At 42.6% G+C, this 27,615-nt stretch overlaps 1 protein-coding gene across 21 annotated transcripts in view; it reads left to right on the top strand.

The window, feature by feature from the left end:
* The window catches only part of unc-13, a 1,228,603-nt gene extending 1,202,128 nt beyond the window's left edge, over positions 1-26,475 (top strand). For 14 of the 21 annotated variants that reach the window (XM_067091750.1, XM_067091731.1, XM_067091742.1 and 11 more), the window contains 2 exons: positions 18,041-18,167; positions 25,890-26,473. In XM_067091750.1, the coding sequence (XP_066947851.1) occupies positions 18,041-18,167; positions 25,890-26,054 (292 nt within the window). In that variant the 3' untranslated portion in view covers positions 26,055-26,473. Of the gene's footprint in view, positions 1-18,040; positions 18,168-25,889 lie in introns of all 21 variants that reach the window. The other 7 variants (XM_067091686.1, XM_067091635.1, XM_067091645.1 and 4 more) reach the window with 4 other exon arrangements.
* Positions 26,476-27,615: the final 1,140 nt, after the last annotated feature.

Raw genomic sequence — 27,615 nt, 5'->3', positions numbered from 1 at the left:
AGCTGACTCTTGGTGCATAAAGGAAGTGCCCTCTGCCCAGATTTGATCTAAAGAAAGACCCGGGTTTAGGCAAACTAGGTCCGGATCCACTTGCCTTGATTGTAACGCAATGTTAGGGGTTACGTAAAAAAAAGTCTGTCGTGGAAGACGAGTAGGGAGCAACTTAAATGCCCTGCTAGACCGAAGAGAGTTGTCCCGTTCAGAGATGAGAGAATTCACTTGGTTAAGAACACAGTCAGCATGGTTAGAGCACGGCAACCCCAACAACGCCTTCGTCTCTTTCTTGGCCCCACAAGGGCTTCGAGATCCAAAGGAAAATCTGAACTGGTAGTCAGCCTCTTCTGCTAATTCATTGTACCCACAAATGAGTTCCACATCCGCGTCCATAGTTAAAAGCTCTTGGTTGTCTGCACTGAGAGGGAGAGGACCTTCTGCTTCCTGACCCCGAGATTCTCAATCCAGCCTGTCGACCAAATCAGTGGCATCCTGTGCATCATTGGTTACTGCTGGAGCATAAGAACAGTCAGGGCCTAACACTTAGGGCATACAGGTATTGCTTGAGTTATGATAAATCGCCTTACTATAATTTGATTTTGCAATGGGGTAAGCAATTAATATCGATAAGACAATATTTGTAAAATATTTTTAAATATCACGCGGGCGCAGGCAGCAGTATACAATCAGGCAGTGAGAGAGACCAAATTACAATAGACCAACTTCTTTTCCTCCATCTCTTTATCCCATCTTTTAGTTACAAAAGTAAAAGAGAATGATAAAAGTATTGTTAGTAACGTTATATTCTTGCCTCAATGCGTACAGCCATAAACAACCAAACAAGAAGCTGTTGTTTTGCTTATAACCGAATCGGATAACAACAGCTGTTTTGCTTGTATTTCAACCATCGTGCAGTAGTAAACAATTACGTAGTTATGTTACAAATGACGTTAAGTAGAATAGGACTGATATATTTTTACATTATACCCTTATTCACTGTGGATAAAAGATTGGCAAGGAAATATACTGCTAAATTTAAGCTGCAAGTTGTTCAGCTAGCACGCTGTTGGCCCAGCGTTTGACTCTCCGACCGGCCAATGAAGATTTAGAGGAATTTATTTCTGGTGATAGAAATTCATTTCTCGTCATAATGTGGTTCGGATTCCACAATAAGCTGTAGGTCCTGTTGCTAGGTAACCAGTTGGCTCTTAGCCACGTAAAGTGAATCTAATCCTTCCGGCCAGCCCTAGGAGAGCTGTTAATTAGCTCAGTGGTCTGGTTAAACTAAGATATACTTAACTTTTTTTTTTGTAGCTGAAGCTGAGAAAACAATGTTCAAGCTGCTAATGACTATAAATTATCGTGCATCAGCAACATGGATGAAACTCGACTGTAAATAAAATTGGAGAGTATTTTAATCAAAACTACTAGGCAAGAAAAAACACATATTACTGCTGTTTTCAAGTTGATAAAAGATAAATACGTAAAGCTCGTATTGTAAAGACGCGGCTGCAGGAGAACAGTGTGGTTGTCAGGTTCAACAAGGGTACCTTCAGAGCAGAAAAGGTAGACTTCCTGGGCCATGAGATCTCTCTGGCAGGTCCGCCCTATGGCCTCCAAAGTGGACGCAGTGAAGAAGTTTCCAACACCAAAATCCATCAAGTCCCTGCAGGAGTTCCTCGGCATGGTCAACTACTACCGTCACTTCATAACAGACATTGCCCGCATCATGTACCCCATAACTGGAGTAGTGAAGGGGAAGCCGAAAGCTCTGACGTGGGCAGCTCCGCAGCAGCAGGCATTTGAACAGACGAAGGCAGCCCTCGCCAGAGCCACCACCTTAACACATCACGACCCCACCTCCCCCCTGAGACTTACCACTGACGCCAGAACCATTGCTTGCGGAGCCATGCTGGAGCAGGTAGTAGGTGGTTCCCCCCCGCCCTCTGGCCTTCTTCAGCCGCAAGTTAAAGCCGCCATAGACCCGGTACAGTGCATTCGACAGGAAACTGCTGGCAATCTACCAAGCTGTGCGGCATTTCAAGTGCCTCTTGGACGGCAGCCCTTTCATCATCCTGACAGACCACAAGATGTTGGTGCATGCATTCATGAGGGCGGAAGATGCATGGTTGGCGAGGCAGCAGTGACACCTGGCCGCTATCTCTGAGTTCGGCTGCACCATTAGCTACTTCCCCAGCAAGAACCCAGTGGCCGACGCCCTATCAAGAATCGAGATAAATTCAGTCCACCTGGGCATAGACTACGAGGACCTGGCAAAGGAACAAGCTGCGGACCCGAAAATAGCAGCCTACCGCACGGCACTCGCCACACTGAGGTGGGAAGACATGCCAATAGGTGGGTCCAGTTCAACAGTTCTCTGTGACACCAGCACTGGCCGCCCGCGCCCCCTGATACCCGCGTCGAGGAGAAAGCAGACATTCGACATCATCCACGGGCTGTCCCATCCATCAGGTTGAACAACAGCACGCCTGATGACAGAAAAGTTCGTGTGGCACGGGATCAGGATATTCAAGAGTGGGTGAAGAACTGCATACCGTGCCAGACGAGTAAAATCACCCGACACACTGAATCAGGCATCAGAGATTTCCCTCAACCACGTTGGCGTTTCGGGCACATCCACATAGACGTTGTAGGGCCAGAAGCAACCCCGATGATGGAAGCATCAACGAGTGCCTATGCAGAAGCCCTCCTGTCAAGTTGGATAAGCTGTTTTGGTGTGCCCAACAACATAACTACAGACAGAGGCCCGGCATTATTATCAGAGCTCTGGGTCTCCCTGGCATGCCTGATGGGGACAACTCTCCACACAGTACGACGGCATATAACCCTACATCCAACGGCATGGTGGAAAGGACCCACCATTCATTGAAGGCAGCTCTGATGGCACGTTACACCGACGACAATTGGAGGGTGCAGCTCCTGCAGAGAAAGTCTACGGCGAAACACTGGCCGTACTGGGAGAGTTCTTCCCCATAGAGCTGGACGTCACAGATACGCCCCTTCCAAGGCTGAGGGAAATAGCAAAGAGGTTCACGCCCTGCCGAAAGACTTTTCGCGGATAGGACCCACGTCTACAGCCCAAAAGGCCTGGATTCCTGCATGCACGTCTTCATCAGGATCAACGCCCACCCTTGACCAGACCATACAGAGGCCCGTATCATGTCATCAGTAGGGCATCCAAGGCCTACCTTGTCAACATCCACGGGTGGGAAGACTGGGTTTCTGTTGTCAGGCTAAAGCCAGCCTTCCTGATAGACAGCGGAACTCGGGAGGAAACCGGCAGGCATCCCAGAATTCCTCGGATGAACCCATTGGCATCCCGAAACATGGTCGAGGACGTCCCAAGGGCCGCACTAAGGAAGTCGTCCACTTGGCAAAACCGCTGGGCAATTCAGCAGTCGAAGCTGCCCCACGTCCACAGTTATCAAGAACTTGGGGCCGGCTCCTGCTCCCAAAGAGGTTCCATGATTGATTTTCAAGAAGTCTTCCAATCATTAATTCATAATAATTGTCTTGGGGGGGGGAGTACTTGTAAAGATGCCAGACATCTCTTCATTTCGCATCAATCACGTTCATGCATCACACTTATTAACATGTCAAGAATCTCATGTAAATAGTCATATGCAGAATTTCCTGGCCTTTCTGCCAACATATATTTTATCATGGTATGTATGTTATCTCTTAAAATTGCCATTTGTTTGACTGTCAACAAACACAAATTGCTCAGAGTGCGGGTCATGGCAATTGGAGGTCGGGCACTACGTTTCCGTCCGCACTCTGCCGTGTACAGTATACCTAAGTCCAGGTGAATAAATCAGTTAATACCCAGTTCAACCTTTTTGTTCTCACAGTATCACAGTATTATGATGAAATCAAGTGAAAACAGCAAATGGAATCTTGATTTTTTTTACACAAAACAAACATGCCCCCAAACAGCCAACATCATCTATTAATGAAAAAAAAAATAGCTAAATTAATTTCACAACAAGATGTAAAAACACTTCATATAACGAAAAATAACCTTGCCCCATATAAATAAAGTATCTAGAGATTCATTTATGCTAACTAGAAGCAAGAAAATCGCTCTGAACCGAGTTGAATACAGCGAAATAAACTTACCACATAATCGATTTCCAAACCAAAACATTGATCGCTATGATCCCAGTTTATAATACAAAAGCAATATAAGAATATATATACAATATTATTGGATACAGTGAAGTAAAGCATAACATTTTAAGTGATCCATGGAAAAGATGCATATTTGTTATGTTGATGTTTGTATAATACCATATTAATATGTGAATATAGAGTACAGTATAATGTAGGCAAGGCTACTGTATTTGTATATGATATGCCATCCAGGAAGGAGCAGCCAGGGCAGCAGGAGTGGCCCAGACTGCAGGAACACCAGCAACAGGAGCAACCAGGGAAGCTGGGGCAGGAGGCACAGCAAGAGTGGCCCGGAGCTGAGTGACCAGCCTGAGTCTCAGAGTTCCGAAGAATCCCGAGCACCTGGTCCGAGCTGAGCAGCTTCCAAGTCTTGGATTTCCGAAGAAACTCGAGTACTTGGATCAAGCTACTGAGTTGCGTATAGGACGATCACTGGTTGCTCCCTCTACCAGTGTCCGACGAAACACGGGCGGAGATAGTTACTAGTCCGGGAAATATTTCCCATAACTACTATAGGTGACACAGGTAACCTATTTAGCTTGTCATATCTGAGGAAACTGCGCACCTGGTGCTCCTGTGAAGCAGGGTCTCAGAGGGACCGCGACACAATTCCCGAGTCTGAAGATGAGGGAGAGCACCAAGAGCAAGAAGGTGAAGATGATGATGATGAAACGATTCATTTCTTTGACTTCTACTGCAAAACCATCACTGCCCTGGGACCCCTGCACCATCTCCGCAAGAGAATGTGAAGGAGGCCTGCTCACACATTCTGGAATGACTCTCTCTCTCTCTCTCTCTCTCTCTCTCTCTCTCTCTCTCTCTCTCTCTCTCTCCGAGTCGAACCACAAGTTCCAAAGAACCTGAGCAACAGCTGCTTCATGCCTGTAGACGAGTCAAAAAAGAGCAATCGGCAACATACAGGACAGTACTGTATGTATTGCCAGCAAAAGAACCCTTACTCCCAGGCACTCAGACTCTACATCTGAAAAAACTAAAACATTACAAATGTCAAAGAAATTTTCAGCATAAGTTTCCTTAGTAATTCGTGAGACGAAGGAATAAAATTCTCCCCAAGAGAATAAAATTCTCTCCGAGAGAACGTATGCATAGCTAAACACATAAGCGAGGTGAAAAAATTAGTTTAAGCCCGTTGCCTAGCAATGTTAAAACCCGTTGACACATCGGCTAATAAAAGTTGTAGGGTTTACAAATACAGTATCAGTATGAATCACTATGTAGAATACTGAAAGCGTAAACTCAAGAGAAAAACAAGTTGTATTTGCATAAATTATAACACGTTAAATCATACTGTATATCAACAATACAAAGAAAATGCAAACAAAGTCAAACGGCAGGCAGAGAGGAGAAGCAAACGCCCTTCCTCGATGACGGCCAAAAGCAAATTGAGTGCATACCGACTGGGTGGGCAGGACTCCCACCCGTAGTCAGTAGTTAACTGCCTACTTCATCACCTTGTTTACAGTTAAACGGCCCTGTTCCAGCTCCACTGAAAGTAATTCCTAATGTAAAGGATCGATGGTTTGCATATTGTGTAAGAACAACTTTAAGTTATGGTAATGACTTTGAAATAGAAAAGTTGTTAGCATTGAAGACAATGCTTGTCGTTTCTTTATTTGGTAAGAGAGCTACTGCAGGTAATTACTGCCTCTGGTTGGTGCTCATCTTAACCTGTAATGGCATTGCGGTATAGCCGTGGAGTGCCTCTGCTTAGGTGGGATCTTTGCAGTGAAGGATATGTCCGATGGCTAGCAAAGCATCAATACAGTAAAACCCCCGTATTCGTGGTTTCACAATTCACAGACACCTATTCGCGGATTTCTCTATGGAACATATATATGCATTGTTTGCTGAAAATTCACCCATTTGCTGTATGTTTCACTGAGAAATATTCACTAATTACTGTATTTTCATATTTTCATGACCAAATGCACTTTTGTGATAAAATTATTAAAATACTCAGGTACCCAGTTAGTGCTCGAGTTATGATAATTCGCCTTGTGATAATTTGGTTTTGCAACTGGGTAAGCAATTAACCCTTAAACGCCGAGCTTCTATTTACAAAAGCGTCTCCCGTATGCCGGCGGCATTCGGGAGTGAGCGCCGAAGCGGAAAAAAAGTTTTTTTTTTTAAATCACAGCACGCTTAGTTTTTAAGATTAAGAGTTCATTTTTGGCTCCTTTTTTTGTCATTGCCTGAAGTTTAGTATGCAACCATCAGAAATGAAAAAAAATATCATTATCATATATAAATATTGGAATATATGACAGCACGAAAAAAATTTCATATATAATTGTATACAAATCGCGCTGTGAGCAAAACGGTTAAGGCTAATGAGTTATTTATTTTTTCGTTGTATTGTACACTAAATTGCGATGACTGTAGTATATAACAAATTGTAAAACGATCAAAGCAACACAGAGAAAATATTATCACAAAATGATGCATGAATTCTTAACGCGCGGACGTAAAAAATATTTTTTTTTTTAAATTCACCATAAATTGAAATATTGTGCTAGAGACTTCCCGTTTGTTGAAAAATGAAGGTAATTGATTGAATATCACTAGACTGTAAGTGTTTTAGCTTACAATTGCATTTTTCGACCATTTCGGTCGAGTCAAAGTTGACCGTAGGTTGAAATTTTGTCACTTATCGTGATTTATAGGAAAATATTTCAAAACTGATAAAAGCTACAACCATGAGTTATTTTTTGTTTTATTCTACATGACATTGCGCACATTTTCATGTATAACACTTAATGTAACGCCTAATATAAAACGGTGCGAAAATTACGACAAGGTGACTCAAGAAATTCTGAGATTTTCAGCAGTTACCGCGCGCGGAGGGAAGGAAAAAGTTTTTTTCAAATATTCACCATAAATCGAAATATTGTGCTAGAGACTTTCCGTTTGTTGCAAAATGAAGGTAAATGATTGAATGTTACTAGAATGTAAGCGTTTTAGCTTACAATTGCATTTTATTACCATTTCGGTCGAGTCAAAGTTGACCGTAGGTTGAAATTTTGTCACTTATCGTGATTTATATGACAATATTTCAAAACTGATAAAAGCTACAACCACGAGTTATTTTTTGTTGTATTCTACATGAAATTACGCACATTTTCATGTATAACACTTTATGTAACACCTAATATAAAACGGTGCGAAAATTACGACAAGGTGACTCAAGAAATTCTGAGATTTTCAGCAGTTACCGCGCGCGGAGGGAAGGAAAATCTTTGTTCAAATATTCACCATAAATCGAAATATTGTGCTAGAGACTTTCCGTTTGTTGCAAAATGAAGTTAAATGATTGAATGTTACTAGAATGTAAGCGTTTTAGCTTACAATTGCATTTTTTTACCATTTCGGTCGAGTCAAAGTTGACCGTAGGTTGAATTTTGTCACTTATCGTGATTTATAGGAAAATATTTCAAAACTGATAAAAGCTACAACCACGAGTTATTTTTTGTTGTATTCTACATGAAATTGCGCACATTTTCATGTATAAAACTTTATGTAACGATTGATGTAAAACGGCGCAAAAATTACGACAATGTGACTCAAGAAATTCTGAGATTTTCAGCAGTTACTGCGCGCGGAGGGAAGGAAAAAGTTTATTTAAAAAACTCACCATAAATCGAAATATTGTGCTAGAGACTTCCCGTTTGTTGCAAAATGAAGGTAAATGATTGAATATCACTAGAATGTTAGATTTTTTGCTTACCAAAAACCCAAATATATATATATATATATATATATATATATATATATATATATATATATATATATATATATATATATATATATATATATATATATATATATATATATATATATATATATATATATATATATATATATATATACATTTTTTGGTACAAATACATAACTAAAAGGAATGCAGGTGAAAAACTTTTTTTTTTTGCATAAAACGAAATAATATACAAAACATCAATAAATAAAGATATATAAAAACTTGTAATAAATATAAAACTAAATATAAAATCAATGCAGAATACTCACTCATAATCCTGACTCTTCGTTCTGTTCTTGTTTTCTCCCTCCTCCATTGAAGAGTCTTGCATTTTTTTCCTCTCGACATGACGAGGCACAGGTGGAGGAGGGAGACGCGCGCCCTTACTGCAGATGGGCCGCCCTTCGGCGGTCCGCTGTGCCCTCCAGTGTCCCTCGGGTAGGCGCACTCCAATATATGACCGCAGTGTGGTACTTGCGGTCACACTCCCCGAACCTGCAAATTGCTACCTTGCAGGTGCGACAGACGTACCAGGTGTTTCTTCTTCTACCATTCATATGGCACACCCGGCACCATTTCTGCTTACGCCCTTCTAGGAGCTCCAGTGTGTGATCCCCTGCCTGCAGCCGACACAGGGTCCACTACCCGACGGGACATTGGAATGTGAGGGAGGGCGGCATCATCAAGGGCAGTGGCAGCAGGGGCGGCATCATCAAGGGCGGCGGCAGCAGGGGCGGCATCATCAAGGGCGGCAGCAGCAGGGGCGGCGTCGGCAGGAGCAGGAAGACCGAGGTTGGCCCTCCTAGCGGCATCTGCCCTATCCTCTCAGGGCAGATCTGGAGCTGGGGGGGGGGGTGTTGGAAGGCCACTCCTCTGGATCAAAGTTTATGAGGGCATTCCCGGCCACCTCAAGAAACTGGATGTGGGACAACATCCAGGTGTCCGAATTGTGCCCACAGTAGAGGATGTAGGCATTCTGGAGGGCCAACTGAAGGAGGTATTTGAGGAGCATCTGTGTCCACCTCCTGGTTCTCCTGGCGAAGGGATAATACTGGATGAGTTGATCAAAGAGATCAACTCCTCCCATGTGCCTATTGTAGTGCCCGATGACAGTAGGCCGTTGGACACGAAACTCCTTATATGTAACTTGGCCCTGCCGACGTGTCTTCTTCCGCTGAACGATCTCTTCTTGGATGGGCTCATGACTTGTCATAATCATGGGCACGAGTCGGACCCCCTTCCAACAGATGATGAAGACATCTCCCTTCCACTGCCACTCTGTTTCTCCTCTTGCCAGATGTTGTGGCTGGCTAGCGAACCTCGAGGACATTCGAGGCCCCACGCACCAACCGAAGGGTACTACTGACGTGCACACCTGCTTCATACAGTTCCTGGGCCAGGGATACCAAGTTATAATAATTATCCATAAACAGGTGGTATCCCTGGTTACAGAAACGATCCACAAGACCAAAGACAGTGTCACGCAGCGTGGAGAAGACCCCAGAGTACACCGAGAAGTCCAGTGTTGGATTCCGTAATAAAAAATAACTTCACACCATATTTCTTTGGCTTCTTGGGGTTGTACACTTTTATACTTAGACGCCCTTTGTATGGCATCATCCCCTCATCCAAAGAAAGGTTCTTGGAAGGAACCACGAGAAACTGGCACCGTTCACGAATGTAGTCCAACACTGGGCGGACTAAGATGAGGCGGTCGGGGTTATTCCGGGGTATGGCCCTTCGGTTGAAGGCGTTGAAATACCTGTCCAACACCAGGAAACTATCACGGGGCATAATGCCGGGCACATTGGGCGTACTTAAAAAAAAATTCTGCCTCCAATATTACCTGACGTCGGCAGCAGGCATCATTCCAAAAAAAATGTGGAGCCCCAAAAAATGCGCTGTGTCCATGAGGTTGCAGCCCCGCCAGCGATACGACAACGTCGTCTGCAGTTCCTCATGGCAGTACCGAGCATAATCCGTCGTCTCTGCAACGAGGTATTCCAGCAATTCCCGCATCAGGAAGAGCTGAATGAACCCCAGTGCCGTGAGAGGCACAGGGACGGTCAGTCCAGGTGCTGCCATGAATGGGTGCATGTTAGGTGGGGTGGGGTCCTCCAACCACCCCTCATCACTTTCGGACGAACAGCCTTCACCCAAGCTGCCGCAACATTGCGACCTTCTACGGGCCTGTGCGTAGGCACGACTTCGCACTCCCACCCTCCCCACTGGCCCATCTCCCTCACTTTCACCATCACTTTCTGCCTCGTCCCCACCAGCCACAATCGGTGCCGCCTCCTCCTCCTCAGACTCTCCCTCATACGCACTGAAACCACTAAACTCCAGTTCACTTTCCTGCTGTGGCTCCCGTATGGACATTGGGGGCAAATACTCGTCATCACTGACATCGGGCGTGATGTCCTCATCACTAGATGACCAACTGCCATCAAAATGAGGACTTTCCACCTGCTCTCGATCGAGCTCCAACAAGTACTCATCAATGTCCTTTTGTTGGAGGCCTCCCAGATGCTTACGGATGCCCCTCAGGACACCCCGATGCTTCCTAGGGGTCGTAAAAGGCACGGGATGTGGTCCTTGGTCCCCTTCAGCCACACGTGGCCGCACAACACGGCGTTGAAAAGCTGGGTCACTTTGGGTGCTTGGTCCCTCTCCAGCATCCCAATCTAAAACTCGCCTCACATGCTCACTACCGACAGGCAATACGCGCCTTTCACGGTCCTGACGACGTTGGGACATCTTTGCAAACGTCCTGTTGCGTCACAAATACGCTAACACTCGCAAAAGTTCTGCAAAACACGAATGCGTCAAGAAATTGCTCTCCGACGATGCGCCGCTGATGCTTTGTAGTGCGAGAAGGAAGAAATTGGCGCATGCGCGGCTAGTTGATACTTTTAAACAAAACAACAGCATGATCCGTGAACTCCCAGCATCCCTCAAGACGCGTGATGTAAAACCTTTCGCAAACTAGGCCTATAATTATTTTTCCGCGAATATTTAAAAAACATTTTGTAGTCGACGTACAGTACGTCCACTCGGCACCCAACAGACAATTTTAGTCGACGTACGATACATCCAGTCAGCGTTTAAGGGTTAATACCAGTACGACAACATTTACAAAAGTCTAAAAGTGCAGCCATTGTTACAACCTTGCCTGTCACAGTCGGAACTGAAGTGCCTATTGGATACACATATGAAACACAGGCCCAGAGTTCTGAGTCATTCTATCTTTCCTCTTCTGGTTACATGAGATTTACAGTGTGTCCATATATGATTGCCTCCACAAAGTGCACATCCTCTAACCTGGTATACCTTGGCTTTGTTCATATTTTCTTTAGGCCTTACCAATGTTTTTTTCTGGTATCACAGATTTCCCTTGTTCTACTGCGAAAGCAGATACCATTGTTAATGTAGTAAACCCCCCGTATTTGCGTTCTCACCTGTTCGCGGATTTCTCTGTGGAACTTATATACACATAATAGCGGAAAATTCGCCCAAACGCAGTATTTTTCACAGAAATATTCACTAATTGCTGTATTTTCATGACTAAATGCACTTTTTGTGATAAAACTTAAAATACTCAGGTACCCTGTATAAGCATTTTTAAGTGTTTTTTTTTAATTATCAAAATAGGCAGTTCTAAGTGTTTTAGAAGGGTTTTAAGTATTTTCAGATTTTAGCTATTCGAGGGGGGGTACGCAGCCCCTGCAAATACGGGGGTTTACTATTATCAGCTTTTACTGGTTCAGTCAGCGGAAAAGCCCTCAAATTGTGTATTTCTTCAAGATATTTCTTAAGGTGTCAAATTTAAGCCAATCTTCCCCACACCTTCATTTTATTATTTAACTTACACTAGTAGGTAGTTTGGTGTAGAGCAAGATGGTATACAGTTCACTCAATTCCAGCTGTTCACTTTCCAATGATCTTGTGCAGCATTCGAATTGCGCTCTAAAACCTTGTAGAGTTTCTGCATCTGCCTTGGGAGTCTCAGTTTGGAAGTGTTTCCTAACTAAACACAACTTGATTTCATCTTTTCCGCCATAGGTCTCTTTTAAAAAGTTCACTGCTTGCAAATACTGTATATATCACCTTATAATTTAAAACTAGATATCATTTCCAAAGCCTTACCTTCCAATAGGCCTTTCAAATAAGAAAACTTCTGCATTTTCTCAAAATCAGTACGCTGGTGTACTGATATTTCATAAAGTTCCCAAAATGAATTCCATTCCAATGCATCACCATCAAAATGCTTGAGGTTTAATTTAGGAAACTTTACACTAGCTTTAACAGGCAGTATCGGTGCACTAGGTTCACCCCTTACAGCCAGAAGATTCGTGATGGAGGAGTTTAGTCTATGAATTTCAGTGCCTGCCTTTAGGCTATGTTCAGCTTGATTCATAATTTGGTCAAGTTGTCCTCCAGGATCCATTAGATCCAATATTTCATTATCCAATTCCTGGATTTTCTGCAAATATTCCTTCAAAGCTCTAGTCTCTCAATGAAGAAATACTATTGATATCACCTGCATCAATAGTGGTTTCAACCTTTTTTACCGGTTAGTTATCACAGACTCCTCTTTAATTCTTCCATGTCAGACATCTGAGCCTGTAATTTACCAACACCAAAATATATAAGGTCTTAATACTAAAAGAGTGTACAAACTGCCAGCTCGAAAAAAATATATATACTGCACCAGCAAATATAATATTTAGAAGTTGGCCACACCTAAAATTAATCAATAGTAGATCGCTACTGGTTATATAAATGTGCCCTTGACTACACACATACATATGTACCATATACGAGGTTACTTCACTCATGTTCCAAATTACACTGCATTGCATTGTGTATATTAATCTAAGACATAAACAATATAAACTTATTGTTAGTTCAAATGGAGCATTTGACATTTCTATGATTGGCATGAGCACAATCTCTACCTCATAACCCTCATCCAAAGCACATTCCAAGAAATTCTTCTTATATTTAGATATGCATAACTCCTAAAGGAAATCTTCCCAAATGAAAAGGAATACTTAAGTGGATTTGAAGGCACTGACAACTACGGTTGCATTACACTTTCTTGAGTCCCTACTAGATACAACTACTGTACACTGAACCAAGGCTGTGAAGGGACTGATTTCATGGCCGTCCTTGACCACCACCAAACGTTTGGCTAACAACTGAATAAACAACCGATGTCCGGTAGTTAAGGGGATCGGCCGCCTAAAAAAACCCAATAATCTTTAAAAAATTCGATTTGCTGAAAAAAATTCTGTGGCTTCGTATAGGGTTCAAGAATGTGTCCATGAAATATTATGCTAAAATTTGCCGTATCTCTCTAGTTATGGCCTAAAATGTAACAATAACTATATACCCATAAAACACCAGTAGCGCAAATGATTTAGTCAGGTATAGTTTTTGCGATATATATTACGAAAACTTCCTTTGAAATGAAATGTATAATGTCAATAATATCCTACTCGGCACCTTTTTAGTTATTCCTAGCCATGACAACGCACACGTCATACCATGACGCCGACTGTGGCCGAGAGTTGCCTATAAACTTCCAAGCTAGAAGGACACGTTTTTCATGCTCGCTAGCCTTGACTGAACTCTGTATTTTCTGCTGTGTTTTTGTTTTTTCACCGTGCCTAAAAGGTCCAAGAGTTCACTTCATGCTTCTAGAATGCGGAAAAGCCAAGTGGAAAAGTCCAGGCGAGAAGTAGAAGAAAGAGTTCAAGAAATTAGTGCCATAGAGGGGAATGGAGCGACGGAGAGAGAGAGAGAGCTGTCGCCCATCAAACGGCGCAGGCAGCGATCTCTGCTGACCAGAGACCAACCACATCCACCCCTAAACGCCTTTTTATTTGTTCGTCACTACCAAAGGGCAAAGATATTTTAGAAAAAGAAAGCAGTAGCTCGGAGGCTGATATTAGAGACGATCCTGAAAATAAAATGATCATAATAAGTGAAGCAAGACTTGATGAATTACTTGAATCACGAATCCCTAATTGTGAATGTAAAGTAATTCCCAGGATCCATTTGGCAAGGGATGGATTCGAGACACTAATAAAAAAGTGTAGGCAACTATGATACCCTAGAGTAATACCTTGCAGCAAGATCAGACATGGGGGGACCAGGAACCTAAAATTTATAAGAATGTGTCTTAGGCACATAAATAATCAATTAATATTCTTATTTATAATCATTTTGCATTAATTAATACCCAAAAATAAAAATTAAAACCATAGAATTAATTGTAACACAGTCTTTGAAGTCCCTTTTACTTTTTTTATGTAGGCTAACTAAAACTTTGAAGGCCCGTTTCTCAAAACATAAGTTTTTCGCCTTTAAAATGCATCTCCTCCCTTAGTATTGGACCAATCTAAATGAAATTTTAAATATAACATGGGGAAACATGTTAGATTAAAACAAAGCCGGGGATTTTTAATATTTTGAGATTCTGATTTTTGGCAATTTTTTTTTTCTGTAATTTTTCCCGGAAAATTTCATAAAAAAAAAAATTCATATCTCGAAAAATAATTGAAAAATCAAAAATCCCCGGCTTTGTATCGAAGGTCCATATGTGTTTTATACGTGGTTCAAATCTCATCCCTTAAAACCAAAAAGCAAAGGAGGAGATGCATTTTGAAAATGGCCATTTTTGGCCGAAAAATGCTCTGGCGTCACAAAACCTAAGGTCACTGAACAAAAATTTTTTCCCCAGAAGTTCCACACAATATCCTTTAACAAACCCCCTATATATCAACAACCTGTCGTTAAAAAAGTCGGAAACCGGCCGATCCCCTTAAGCACCATTACACATATGCTTACAATTAAATACACGAAACAATAAAACACAATACTTTTCACAACTAAATACAAACACAACAAAACATATCTTTCTTCTACATACTACGCATTTCCACTTGTGTAAATTTAGAAAGAATACATAAAACTTTACAACTTGCGGAAAAGTACAATCTCTCGTCGAAGTTTCAACACTATTCGACAGCTCAGCTTGTCTGTCAGAATTTAGTTGATCTGAAAAAATCAAGTGACTAGACTCACTCGATTTGATCTGTCCACAGTAGAAGGTCTCTTGCTGTCTGACAGAAAGAAAAAGAGCGAGAGCCACCTTGCTTCGTATGTATGTTAGGGCTGTGGTATTGTCTGAATGGACTGCCACAGTCTTGTTGAAAACTAGGGTCGAGAAGCACTGAAGCCCTAAGTGAACAGCTTTCAGCTCTGACATTGATGTGGAGGTTCTGTTCTTCAGGACACCACGTCCCAGAAACTTTCCCGTTGAGAAGCAGGCATTGGAGCAGGTCCTAGACTGGACTTGGGCTTACTCTCACGAAAGAGATGTTGCTGGAGAGGAGAGACCATCTTAGAAACAAAGGCTGACGAATCCTCGGGGCGTTTGGAAGAACGCGCCAGATCCTAAGTTGACTTCTATTGAAGGTCTGACTTCTGTGCCTTAGTGAATGGGAGCACCAAAAATCTCTTTCCTTCAAAACCCCCAAAGAGAAAAGAGCTGCAAGTTCAAGAGAGTCATCCCTGATGGTTTGTCTGCTTGAGAAAGGTTCTCCTAGCCAGTCCAAGGTGAAGTCTTAACAAGCCATTGAAATCTTCAATCTTCTTGGCTAGCGCTCTCACCATCCAGTCCAAGAAAGTGAAAACTTCAGACAACTCAAAGAGGTCTGACAAGTTCTGCCAATGAAAAACATCATTTTCGCCAACAAAAACGCTGAGCTTCAGGAAGAAGGAGCTTCCCTGGTGGCACAGGAAAGAAACCTCTTACGGATTAAGTGTGAGGGAGGAAAAACAAAGGAAGCCTTGCCTTGTTCCCTCTTAGCAGAAAACCAAACTGCAATCTCCTTGAGTGCCTTCCTAGAAGATGAGGAAACCACCATTGTGGGGAGCTTAGATCTGCCATCTGGATGGCTCCTCATCAGGAAGGTCGAGGTAGGCGAGACCAGGGGCTAGCTGGAGCCAAAAATGGGATGGAAAGCTCACCTGCAAATATTGAAGGAGAGCTGCATAGGACAGGTGATCTGTGGTCGGAAACGGGCGCTTGGTGCTCCGGGCAGTAAATTGATACTGAAGAGTTGGCACCAGGCACTTGTCACCTGGCGCCAAGCGAAAAGGAGCTGGCACCAAGCGCTTGTAAATTGGCAGCAGATGCTCAGAAGCTGGCATCGGGCGCTTGAACGAAGACCATGGGTGCCTGCAAGGGATCATTGGGCGCGATGGGCCAAAAACTGGCACCCAAAAGAAGTATGCTCAGGAGAGAAATAATCTGGACTGTCCCATGCACTGCAGGAAGGTTGAGGACTGTGCCCAGCTCCTTAAACCACTACTGGGCAGTGGAAAAGAGCGGCCAGCATCGCCTGCTTGCCTCTTCAATGGACGAGATGACTCTAGAAAGCGCTTGCAGTGCTTTCAAGTCCAGGCTGGAGTCTTGAGAGTCAGACGACAGCTGACGCACATCCACAGAGACACCTTTCCAACGGCAGTCTGTCACACCGACCTCCCCTGGACCTCCGGTATGACTCCTCTCAGGTTTAGGGGAGTATGACAGGGACCTTCATCTAGGAGAATTGGCAGTATGAGCAGCCAACTCTTCCACAACACTTTTTCCTGTAAAGACGCCCTTCCAGTGGCTGTCTGCCGATACCTGGGAACATGCAAGTTAGGTAGAATTCTTGGCTAAGGAAGCTCATTTCTCGGCTTTAGAGGCTGCTTTGCTGCTTTCCTTTCTATCCCTCTTCAACTTGTCTAGTTGAGATTAAGTACCTTCTACTCTTGCTAACCATAACATTTAGCACGAGTTTTCTCCTTACTATATTTCTGCCCCCTAGATTTACTACAAATTATATAAGAATCGTGTAAAGATTGATTAATATGGTTTGCAACTTTCAATACAATAGCAAAAATAGGTGAACTCAAATCAGACATAATAATAACCAAAGAACTAGAAAAAATTATCCTGAAAGCTATTAAAGCTTGAAGGCTACTCAAATAAGCAACAATACTTCACTGAAATCCAGCCATACATCCGAAAATCAGCAAACAAAAGCTGCAGCATACCCCCGATGTTACTCGAGAGCCAGTAGAAACAGAATGAGGTTTGCTAAGTCGTTTCCATCACTCCCATTGATGGGAGGGGCTTGTCACCTACAGTAAACTATCGAAAAAAATGACAGCGATTTTTAAATAAAGGCTGCCACGCAAGTTAGAACTATAGCTATGTAATTACTTGGTAAGTTACTTATATGAAAACTCAAGCTTGCTCCAACAACAGCCATGATGGTATTTTCCAACATCTGCATGACAAGGCAGCTGAAGAAAAAGTGATGCTGTTTACTGAGTACCCTTCACTTGCCTGCTGCTAGTTAACTGTTTTGTTAGCAGTCTTCAGTGACTGGACCAGGCCTATCCAGAAAAGACAAAAGTTTATATTTCTGCATTAGCAAACATTTTTAAAAATGATTTTCATGCTATAGGCAGAACAGTCCTAAATAGTTTTTAAAAATGATTTTCATGCTTTATGCAGAACAGTCCAGAAATGGTTATCATTGCATGGTAATGGTTTTGATTTTCATAAAAAGACTGCGCCAAATGTAGAGATATCTTTGTTGATTAATATAACAAAAAATCACCTTAATTTTGTGATTGACAAAGATGAAAATCTTCATCCCATTATTTTTTTATTTATTATGTAATAGTCAAAAGAAGGGACATACATATTAGCCAGTCACATTAGGTCCAAGGAAATACGATTAAAAAGATGAGAGGCACATTTTTAAATGAGAAAATACCCATCTTGTAGTCATTGTAATTTTATGTATTCCTTTTCTGTGCTGAAAGTTTCAAGTGTAGTTTGTATTATGCAGGTTTATGGGACCTATATTTATGGAGAACCAGGTGCAATAGGCAAGGTTGTAGAGCATAAAAAGTGCTTATGATTTATATTAACTTCTCTCTCAGTTTAGGCACTCCAGATGGATCTCCCAAATTTTTTGTTGCCATAACGAATTTTTTTCCTTTCAGCTTAATTGGCAGTGAAGAAGGCCCAGAGAGCTTTGAATTGCATATTTGTATAAAAGATTACTGCTTTGCCCGAGACGATCGGTTGGTGGGAGTTGCCGTGCTACAGCTCAGGGACATTATCGATCAGGTAATGTTACATGAATTTTAGTCATTACAAATTCTTGTGCAAATAAGAGTTTGATTATTTTTACTTTCAAACTTCCGATTTTATGGCCATTTTTTTTATTTGTGTTTGTGTGGATATTATTACCTTGCCTATCTTTCCATTATGGGATTATGCAGGGTACTAACAAATGGAGAATTGTACATTACAATATAGGCACGAGTTCTTTAACTTACTGTATGTAGAATACTTGGAATTAATTTCATCATAATTACATAAATGTTTGCCCAATACAGAGAAGTACTGGATTATCATCTTTTTGTCCCTCCTGCAGTTTGCAATTTAATTTTTCCATCATATTTTCATGCAATACAGAACTGTCAAACAAGTTTAGCAACTATTCTTTTAACATTCTCCCTCTAAGTGCACATTTTTATTTTCTTCAGCATTTTTTTTCTTGCATTAGGTGTTATGAATTATACTGTTTTGATTTATTGTCCTATTATTCTTTAATAAATAAGTTTTGAAGAACTAATGTGGCCAGTGAGTTCATGATAACTACTTTGGTTAGCAAGTTCCCCAAAATTTTATTGCCACTGTGTGAAAGTATTAAACCTAAATACTTTGTGAGGTCAAAGAAGACAGAACTGGGTACCGATTGATTTATTACCTAGGCAAGCATGTGGACGGAAACGAGGTGCCTGGTCGCCGTGACCTGCACGCTGAGTGAGAGCAATTTGTTTGTGTTAACAGTCAGTCAAATAACTATAACAAGAGACATAATGTACATACAGAGATAAAATATAAATTGGCAAAAAGACCAGGAAATTCTACATACAAATATATACATGAGATTCTTGCTGCGTTGATAGATGTGATACATGATCGTAATTAATAGGTAAAGAAGACGTCTTTACAAGTACTCCCCCCCCCCCTCCAAGAAAATTATTATGAAATATTGATTGGAAGATCTGTTGAATGTTAATCAAGGTATCTTCTTGGGAGCAGGATATCTGTGGTTGTGGGGCGGCTTCAGCTGCTGAATCGTCTAGCAGTTTTGCTGGGTGGATGCCATCCTTAGTGCGGCCCTTGGGACGTCCTCGACTTTGTTTCAGGATGACAATCACTTCATCCGAGGTCTTGTTTTGTGGAGGAATTCTGGGACGTCTGCTGGTTTCCTCACGGGTTCCGCTGTCCGTTAGGAAGGCTGGCTTTAACCTGTCAACAGATATCTAGTCTTCCCGCCCATGGATGTTGACAAGGCAGGCCTTGGATGTTCTACTGATGACTCGGTATGGTCCTCTGTAAGGTCTGGTCAAGGTTGGGCGGTGGGCGTCACTCATGAAGATGTGTGTACAGGTTTTCAAGCCTTCTGGGCTGAAGTTATGGATCCCGTCCGCAAAGGCCTTTCGGCAGGGCGCGAACTTCTTTGCAATTTCTCTTAGCCTTGGAAGGGGCATATCTGGGTCATCGGCTCCATGGGGAAGAATTCTCTAGGTACGGCCAGTGCTTTGCCATAGACTTTCTCTGCGGGAGATTCCTCGCCGTTTGCCCTTGGTGTGGTGCAGAGAACCAGCAGGACCCAGGGCAGCTGCGCCTTCCAATTTTTGTCTGTACAACGTGCCATAAGAGCTGCTTTCAATGAACGGTGGGTTCTTTCCACCATACCGTTGGCCGCAGGGTTGTATGCCATCATACCGTGGAGTGCTGTCCTCATCAGGCGTGCCAGGGAGACCCAGAGTTCCGATAAGCATGCCAGGCCCCTGTCTGTAGTTATATCGTCCGGCACACTTAAACGGCTTATCCAACTTGATAGTAGGGCTTCAGCGCAGGTGCTTGTTGATGCTTCTACAACTGAGGTTGCTTCCAGCCATCTATGGAACGGTCTATAATTGTCAGGAGGTATCTGGCGCCTCCTGATTGTGGCAGAGGTCCTATGACGTCTACATGGATGTGCCCAAAATGCCGACGTGGTTGAGGGAAGTCTCCGATGCCTGATTCCGTTGCTGGGTGATCTTACTTGTCTGGCACGGGATGCAATTCTTTGCCCATTCTCGTACATCCTTCCTGATCCCGTGCCACACGAATTCCTCTGTCATCAGGCGCGTAGTTGTTCGTACTGATGGATGGGACAGCCCTTGGACGATGTCGAATGCCTGCTTTCTTCATGACGCAGGTATCAAGGGGCGTGGGCAGCCTGGGCTGGTGTCGCAGAGAAGTGTCGATCCAGATTCACCCATTGGCATGTCTTCCCACTTCAGTGTGGTAAGTGCTGTGCAGTAAGCTGCTGTTTCCGGGTCTGCGGCCTGTTCCTTGCCAGGTCTTCGTAGTCTATGCCCAGGTGGACTGAATTTATTTCAATTCCTGATAGGGCGTCGGCTACCGGGTTATTCTTGCCGGGGACGTAACTGATGGTGCATCCGAATTTAGAGATAGCAGCCAGATGCCGTTGCTGTCTTGCCGACCATGCATCTCCCGCCTTCGTGAACTCAAGTACCAACGGCTTGTGGCCTGTCAGGATGGTGAAAGGGCTGCCTTCCAAGAGGTACTTGAAGTGCCGCACAGCTTGGTAGATTGCCAGCAGTTCCCTGTCAAATGCACTGTAGCAGGTCTCCGGCTGCTTTAACTTGCAGCTAAAAAAAGCAAGCGGGTGGGGGGAAACATCTACTATCTGCTCCAGCATGGCTCAGCAAGCAACGTTGCTGGCGTCGGTGGTAAGTCTCAGGGGGGCGGTGGGGTCTTGATATGTTAAGATGGTGGCTTTGGTGAGGGCTGCCTTCGTCTGTTCAAACGCCTTTTGCTGCAGGGCTTCCCAAGTCAGTGCTTTTGGCTTCCCCTTCAGCACTCTGGTTAGGGGATACATGATGCGGGTGATGTCCGGCACGAATCGTCGGTAGTGGTTGACCATGCCGAGGAACTCCTGCAGAGACTTGATCGTTTTTGGTGCTGGAAAATCCTTCCCTGCATTCATCTTGGAGGCCATGGGGGTACACCTGAGAGACCTCATGTCCCAGGAAGTCTACCTTCTCCACTCGAAAGGTACATTTGTCGAATCTGACGACCAATCCGTTCTCCTGAAGGCGTTCCAGCACAGTCCAGACATGACTCAGGTGCTCCTCCGGGGACCTGGAGAAGATCATGATCCATGTAGCGGACGCAGAAAGTTAGGACCCCCAAGATGCTGTCCATAAGGGACTGGAATGTGGCCCCGGCATTCCTGAGGCTGAAGGTGGAGTAGGAGAAGGTATATGTCCCGACCGGCATGATGATGGATGTCTTCGGAACGTCGTTGGGATGTACTGGTACCTGAAAATAGGACTTGAGCAAATCCATTTTTGTGAATATCTTGGCCCCATGCAGGGCTCCTGTTAGGTCCTGCATGTTTGGCAGGGGATAGTGGTCCAGCGTTGTCACTAGGTTCAGCCAACTATAGTCCCCACATGGCCTCCAGGAACCGTCTGGTTTCTTCACCATGTGGAGGGGGGACGCCCATGGACTCGATGCCTTTTTGCAGATACCCATCCTTTCCATCTTGGCGAACTCGTTTAGCATCCTGGAGTTTCTTGGGCGGCAGGTGGCGGAACTTGGCATGTGTCGGCAGGCCTGTGATGGTGAAGTGGTGATGGATGCCGTGCTGGGCCTGAGTACCTGGCACCTGACAATTCTGGCTTGAAGACATTTGGGAATTCGTGCAGGAGGGCACTGTATTTGTTCAATGAGATGGAGCATACGGCAGGCATTCCCGGTCCGGTGGAGAGCTGTTGGGAGCGGCAGGTTACGGTATCCAGCAGGGGTTTTCGGCCGATGTCTACCAGCAGTCCGTGATGTGCAAGGAAATCGGCACCCAGTAAGGGAAACTTGACATCCGCAATGACGAAGGGCCATTCATATTTATGGCCCAGGATGGATATTCTGCAGGTCCGAGTTCTGTAGCAGCAGATAGGGCTTCCATTTGCGGCCATTAGTGCAGCTGCAGCGCTGGACATGCAGTTGCAGTCCTCCCTCAATGGCGGAAATACCGACTGCATCGCCCCCATGTCTTATCAGCATCCGTTGTCCCGATATGGCGTTGTGGATGAAGAATCCTAGTGGCTGGGGTTCTCTAAGGTTTGCGGCCACTGCTGTTATGGGTGGCCTCCTTTCTAGTTTTTTGTGAAAGAACAGGGGGCTCTGCAATTCTTGGTGTCCTTTCTGAACCTCCAATGGAAGTAACACCAGGCTGGATTTGTCCTCGTCTTCTGCTGCTGCGGCGGCGCCTTCTTCCTGTATACCATGTTCGTGTCTGCCTCTTCAGCTGCTTCTGCTACCAGGCTGCAGGTGTTGCGGCGTGCCTAGAGGCCTTGGTGGCTTCGTGGAGTTTGTGTGCGACACTCACCAATTCATCCATCGAGAGCACGTCTGCTTCCAATGATTTGTGCCCTCACCTCCTGTGGAAGGCGCCGCAGGAAAATTTCCCGCAACAAGCTGATCTCCCTCCTCCGTCTGAGTCAAAACCCAGCAGCATCAGGAGACCTTGTAGTTCTTCCCAGGTGTCCCTGGGTGATGCATTCCCCAGGGGCTGGTTCATCAGGTCAAGGGCACGTTGGGCTCTCTCTGGGACGGGCATGGAGTATGTGTCAATGAGTTTCTTTCGTAGGTCTTCGTACTTGGCTTTGCCCAGCTGCGAGTCCAACCATGGGGTGATTTTGTTGAAGACCTCCTCCGGCAGCATTGCCATGGTGACATCCACTTTGGTTTCCTCGTCCGTGATTTTAGCTATGCAGAAATGGACATCTGCCCGCAGGAACCAGGATGCGGTATTTTGCTGCGAGAACAGTGGCAGTTTCACCACCTGGCTTATTGCTGCCCTCAAAGGAGAGAGAGGGATGCTGAGGATCTGTGTATCCTTGGAACGACTTTCTACCTCAGTTTATGACATTTTGTCTCACACCAAAACGCGAAATAAGCGCCATATTTAGTCCATTAATGGTGTTTGGGGCTTATCAGAAGTCAAAACTACATGCCGTGTGGTTCCGTTAATGACTTCTGAATGCAGTCGACATGAATCGTAAATGGCAGGGCCAAACCATTTGAGGACGCCAGAATATACCTGAACAAAGTACGCCATAATTAGTCCGTTAGTGGCGTGGGTGTTCTCCAAGGAAGGAGCTTTTAGAGGTCTAGACTTTATCGCTTTATGGTTCAGTTAAAGGCTCTCTGAAGGTAAAGTGGCCATAGTGAGTCCGTTAATGGCAAAGCCAAAACAGCTGTGTTTACTGTTGCTCCTCGGGTCACCAGTTGTGAGGTCAAAGAAGACAGAACTGGGTACTGATCGATTTATTACCTGGGCAAAGGTATACATAGAGCTTGCAGACGGAAACAAGGTGCCCAACCCCCGGTCGCCATGACCCGCACGCTGAGTGAGAGCAATTTGTTTTTGTTAACAGTCAATCAAGTAACAATAACAAGAAACATAATGTACATACAGTGATAAAATATATATTGGCGAAAAGGCCAGGAAATTCTACATACAGATATATACATGAGATTTTTGCTGTGTTGATAGATGTGATACATGATTGTAATTTATGGGTAAAGACGATGTCTTTACAACTTTTGTAGAAAAAGTATTCTTTAGGAACATTAAAAAATGCCAGTCCCAACCGTAGTGAACACTAATAACATTAATTTATGGGTTCTCCAGTGTGAATTCATCTTTTAAGATCTCTTAATCAGACACTTAGATTTTCTTCAGTGATTTGTGCGTGTTTTGAGGGCCTGTAGTCTTTCTGTGCCAAGATGGTTTGGAGTAGAATACACAAGAGCCTCAAGGAGTTTTGTCTTCTTTGTGATTGAACCCACACCATAACACACAGGTTGCCTCTGTCAGAGAGGAGCCAAAATTTTATGCAAAACAAGAATGATTATGTAAGAATCTGGTCTACTAAAAAATATTAAAAGCAAAGTAGTTAGGGGAGTTTAACTAAAATAAATAATATATTTTGGATGATATTATCTGAACAGACTTAACTTTTATAGGCAAAATATATCCTATTCCCTTATGCAAAAATTTCTGCACTTATAGAATATAAATTGTCTGTTTTACTTTTTTTACTTTTAAAAAAATTATTTTTAATACAGTAATACCTAGAACTTACATGAGGTTAGGTTCCAGAACCACTCGCGTCAGGTGAGGATTTGCTCAAGTTTGGTACGGTCACTGAAAATGCTAATAAACGCTTATTTGTAGAGTTAAACATTAAATATGATCCTAATCCTGCTCCCAAAGTATTAAGCTAACTTTTAAATGAAATTAAATTTACTGTAATTTCATTGAAAAGTTAGTTTAATACATTACCCTTAAAAAAGAATTACAACAAATGGTTGACGTAAAAATAGAGTACAGTATCGTAATGGGTCCTGTATTTGCCATACTAGTGCATTTACAGTAGGTATGTATGTAGACTACTGTTACCCCTATTCATGGGATGCCATTTTCTTCTTCACTCAGAGTAAGACATTTTCTGTGCGTCACTGGGTAAACTTCATAAGTCACAGTCATAACGGAGGTACAATTCAATAAGATACAGAAAACATGTATGTAATGTTCATTGAGGGTACAGGTACTGTTCAATCAATTTAAAATTATGTACTGTACAGGTAAAGACGTACAGAGAGATAATAAGTTGTAAAAATGTGTGCGAGCGCCAACTACGAACGAGAGAGAGAGAGAAATATACACATGGACATAATACAGTAACTGTAATGCCTTTGTTTCATGTAGTTGCGCTCGCACATATTTTTACAACTTATTATCTCTCTGTACGTCTTTACCTGTACAGTACATAATTTTAAATTGATTGAACAGTACCTGTACCCTCTATGAATATTACATACATGTTTTCTGTATCTTATTGAATTGTACCTTCGTTATGACTGTGACTTATATAAATTATACAAATTTTCCATACCGATTTCACACTTAAAAGCATGATACCTTATAAATTACTTCAAAAATTAAACAAACACATTCTGCAGGGGTATCATCTTTTAATGGGTATCACATCTTGTAAAAGTACACTAATTGTATGTACTGTAATTACCTTTGTATCATATTTATGCATGTACAAACATAAAAATAATACATTTTTCCTATAGATTTTACACATAAAAGCATTAAAACTTATAAATTACTTAAAAAATTAAACAAACACTTCTGTAAGGTTTCTCGAGGATTTCGCAAATGTTGCGTGTCTGTGAAAAATCACCTATGCCAATTGGTTAGGTTCCAATGAGAAGTTCACATCTGTGAATTTGCGCAACTTGAAGTGCTTAAGATCAAGGTATTACTGTAAACCATTTTTTCTTATTTCAACTTGCTAGGATTATTTTTTTGAAGCTTATTATAGCCAATTCCCCCTTTCTCCCTTTCTCTGTGATGTCATCCAGTGAATGCCCCATATAGGGTGGATACTGCCTGTAGTGTGTAATGTTTGGCAGGCTGTAGACAGTACTGAAGACTCTTTGCAGCATCCAATTACATTGCCTTCCAACTTACACCTATTTTCTGTTCCTGTGGTCTCTTCCCACCTAGCTGTCTACCTTCTTTAACTTAACCTGCTTGTGTTTCTAATGCAAGAATGAATCTTTGGGAAAGCTATGCGAGAGTAGACATACAGTGCAATAGTGGTGTCAGGTTAAACTAGAATACTTTATAATAATAATAATAATACCAACCAAACTAATGACATTCTTGCGCTTTTATAGGGATCGTGTGCAACGTGGCTGTCATTGGGGAAGCGGTGTCACATGGATGAAACAGGATGGACTGTCTTGCGTATCTTAAGTCAGAGAACTAATGATGAAGTCGCCAAAGAATTTGTCAAGCTCAAGTCAGAAGTTAGAGGAGAACCACCTATTGGGGCTCAATAAAACTGTGCATAAAAGTCAGAGTAGTCATTGATTCGGTGAAGAATCAGATGTGAACTAATTAATCAGACCAGCAAAACTAATGGCTCTTGCCCAAACAAATGATAAAACATGGGTAAAATCATATTTAAAAGAATCGGAGCCATTCTGTTTGAAACTGATGAGGATTCTTAATCCTTAAGTTGTTGAAGTCCAGGGGTGAACACTAACATCCATGGAAAGATTTTCCATGAGAAGTTTGTGTGCATGGCTGCTGAGGAATGGTAGAGCACAAATATAATTGTGGTAACTAATATTTAAACAAAGTTATTAAAAGTTACTCCTGTACCAGTGACTTATAGGCATTATGGTTACCTGCAACAAGAATTATGATGGCAGCTGTATGTAAAAAAAAAAAAAAAAAAAAAAAAAAAAAAAAAAAAGTTGAGTTTGGGAAACTTCATGACAAAAACTATTGTAAAACAAACGGTTTGTCACAGCCATGCAAGACTAGGAGGGGGAATGTCTGTGATACAGTATAGTGAATGCTAATAACCCTGGACTATTAAGGATTGTCAAGCATGTTAGTCAATTAAGTGCAGAGCTACAAAAAGAGTTCATGAAAATCCATACAGGAGCTGTGATTCCAATTCAGTGGAATCCAAGTTCTCTGCTCTTCCAAACCTTGTTTAAAAGTTTGTAAAATAGTATTTTGAGTCATATGAAGATGATGGTGTTCATTCTGTATAAATTTCTGGTAAGATGTACAACATATGCACCAATTCAATAATAATATATTATGAGGAAGTGTCCCAGTAGCTTTGAAGTCTTATCATGGCAAGTGCCATGCGGCTGTCCCATTTTCCCTGGTGGTGTGAATGAAAATGGCTGAACCTGAAGGCTTACTTTTCCATTTGTGTTAAGTGGTCATAGGGTGAGTCTGCTATTTTGTGCTGCATTACTCTTTACTTCTCTTCAGATGGGAAATCATTGATATTTGAATTTATCACATGTTTTAAGTTGTGAGCACAAATTCTTATTTTTCTATGTGATCTTGGCACATATTATCAAAAGGTGCACATTCATATTTCGCCTTTGACCTCAGATTCAGATTTAATAAGCAATCCATTGTACATATCATTTTACCATTAGGTTAGACCTCGTCTGTAATTTATAAATAATTGGGTGATTGTTATGTATTTTCCTAACTTTTATTTTATCTGGTTCTAGTCCAATGTGTAGGAGTCTGATGAGAAAAAAGCATGAAGATAATATGGCTTATCACGTTGATGGTTCTTTTAGCCTATCTAGTGGTGCAAACCTTGTAACATGACCTATCAGAGTGTATTTAAGGGATACATATTTTATTAGTTTTCTTTTTAACGCTGCAGAAAGTATTTATTATCAGATGGATTCCTTGGATGAACTCTGACTGCTAATGTTACATTTGTTGCTAGTTGATGTCTAACAGTGTGGATGTGTGTGCATGTTACTGTATATGTGTGCATATGCTTGTATGTGTGTATGCATGATAGTCAAATTTTATCCGGACTGTCAAGAATGTTTCTTAATGATCGGGCACATA

Source organism: Macrobrachium rosenbergii, chromosome 4, assembly GCF_040412425.1.
Source record: "Macrobrachium rosenbergii isolate ZJJX-2024 chromosome 4, ASM4041242v1, whole genome shotgun sequence".
NCBI classification, from domain to species: Eukaryota; Metazoa; Arthropoda; class Malacostraca; order Decapoda; family Palaemonidae; genus Macrobrachium; species Macrobrachium rosenbergii.
This window is presented reverse-complemented; position numbering and strand designations above follow the sequence as displayed.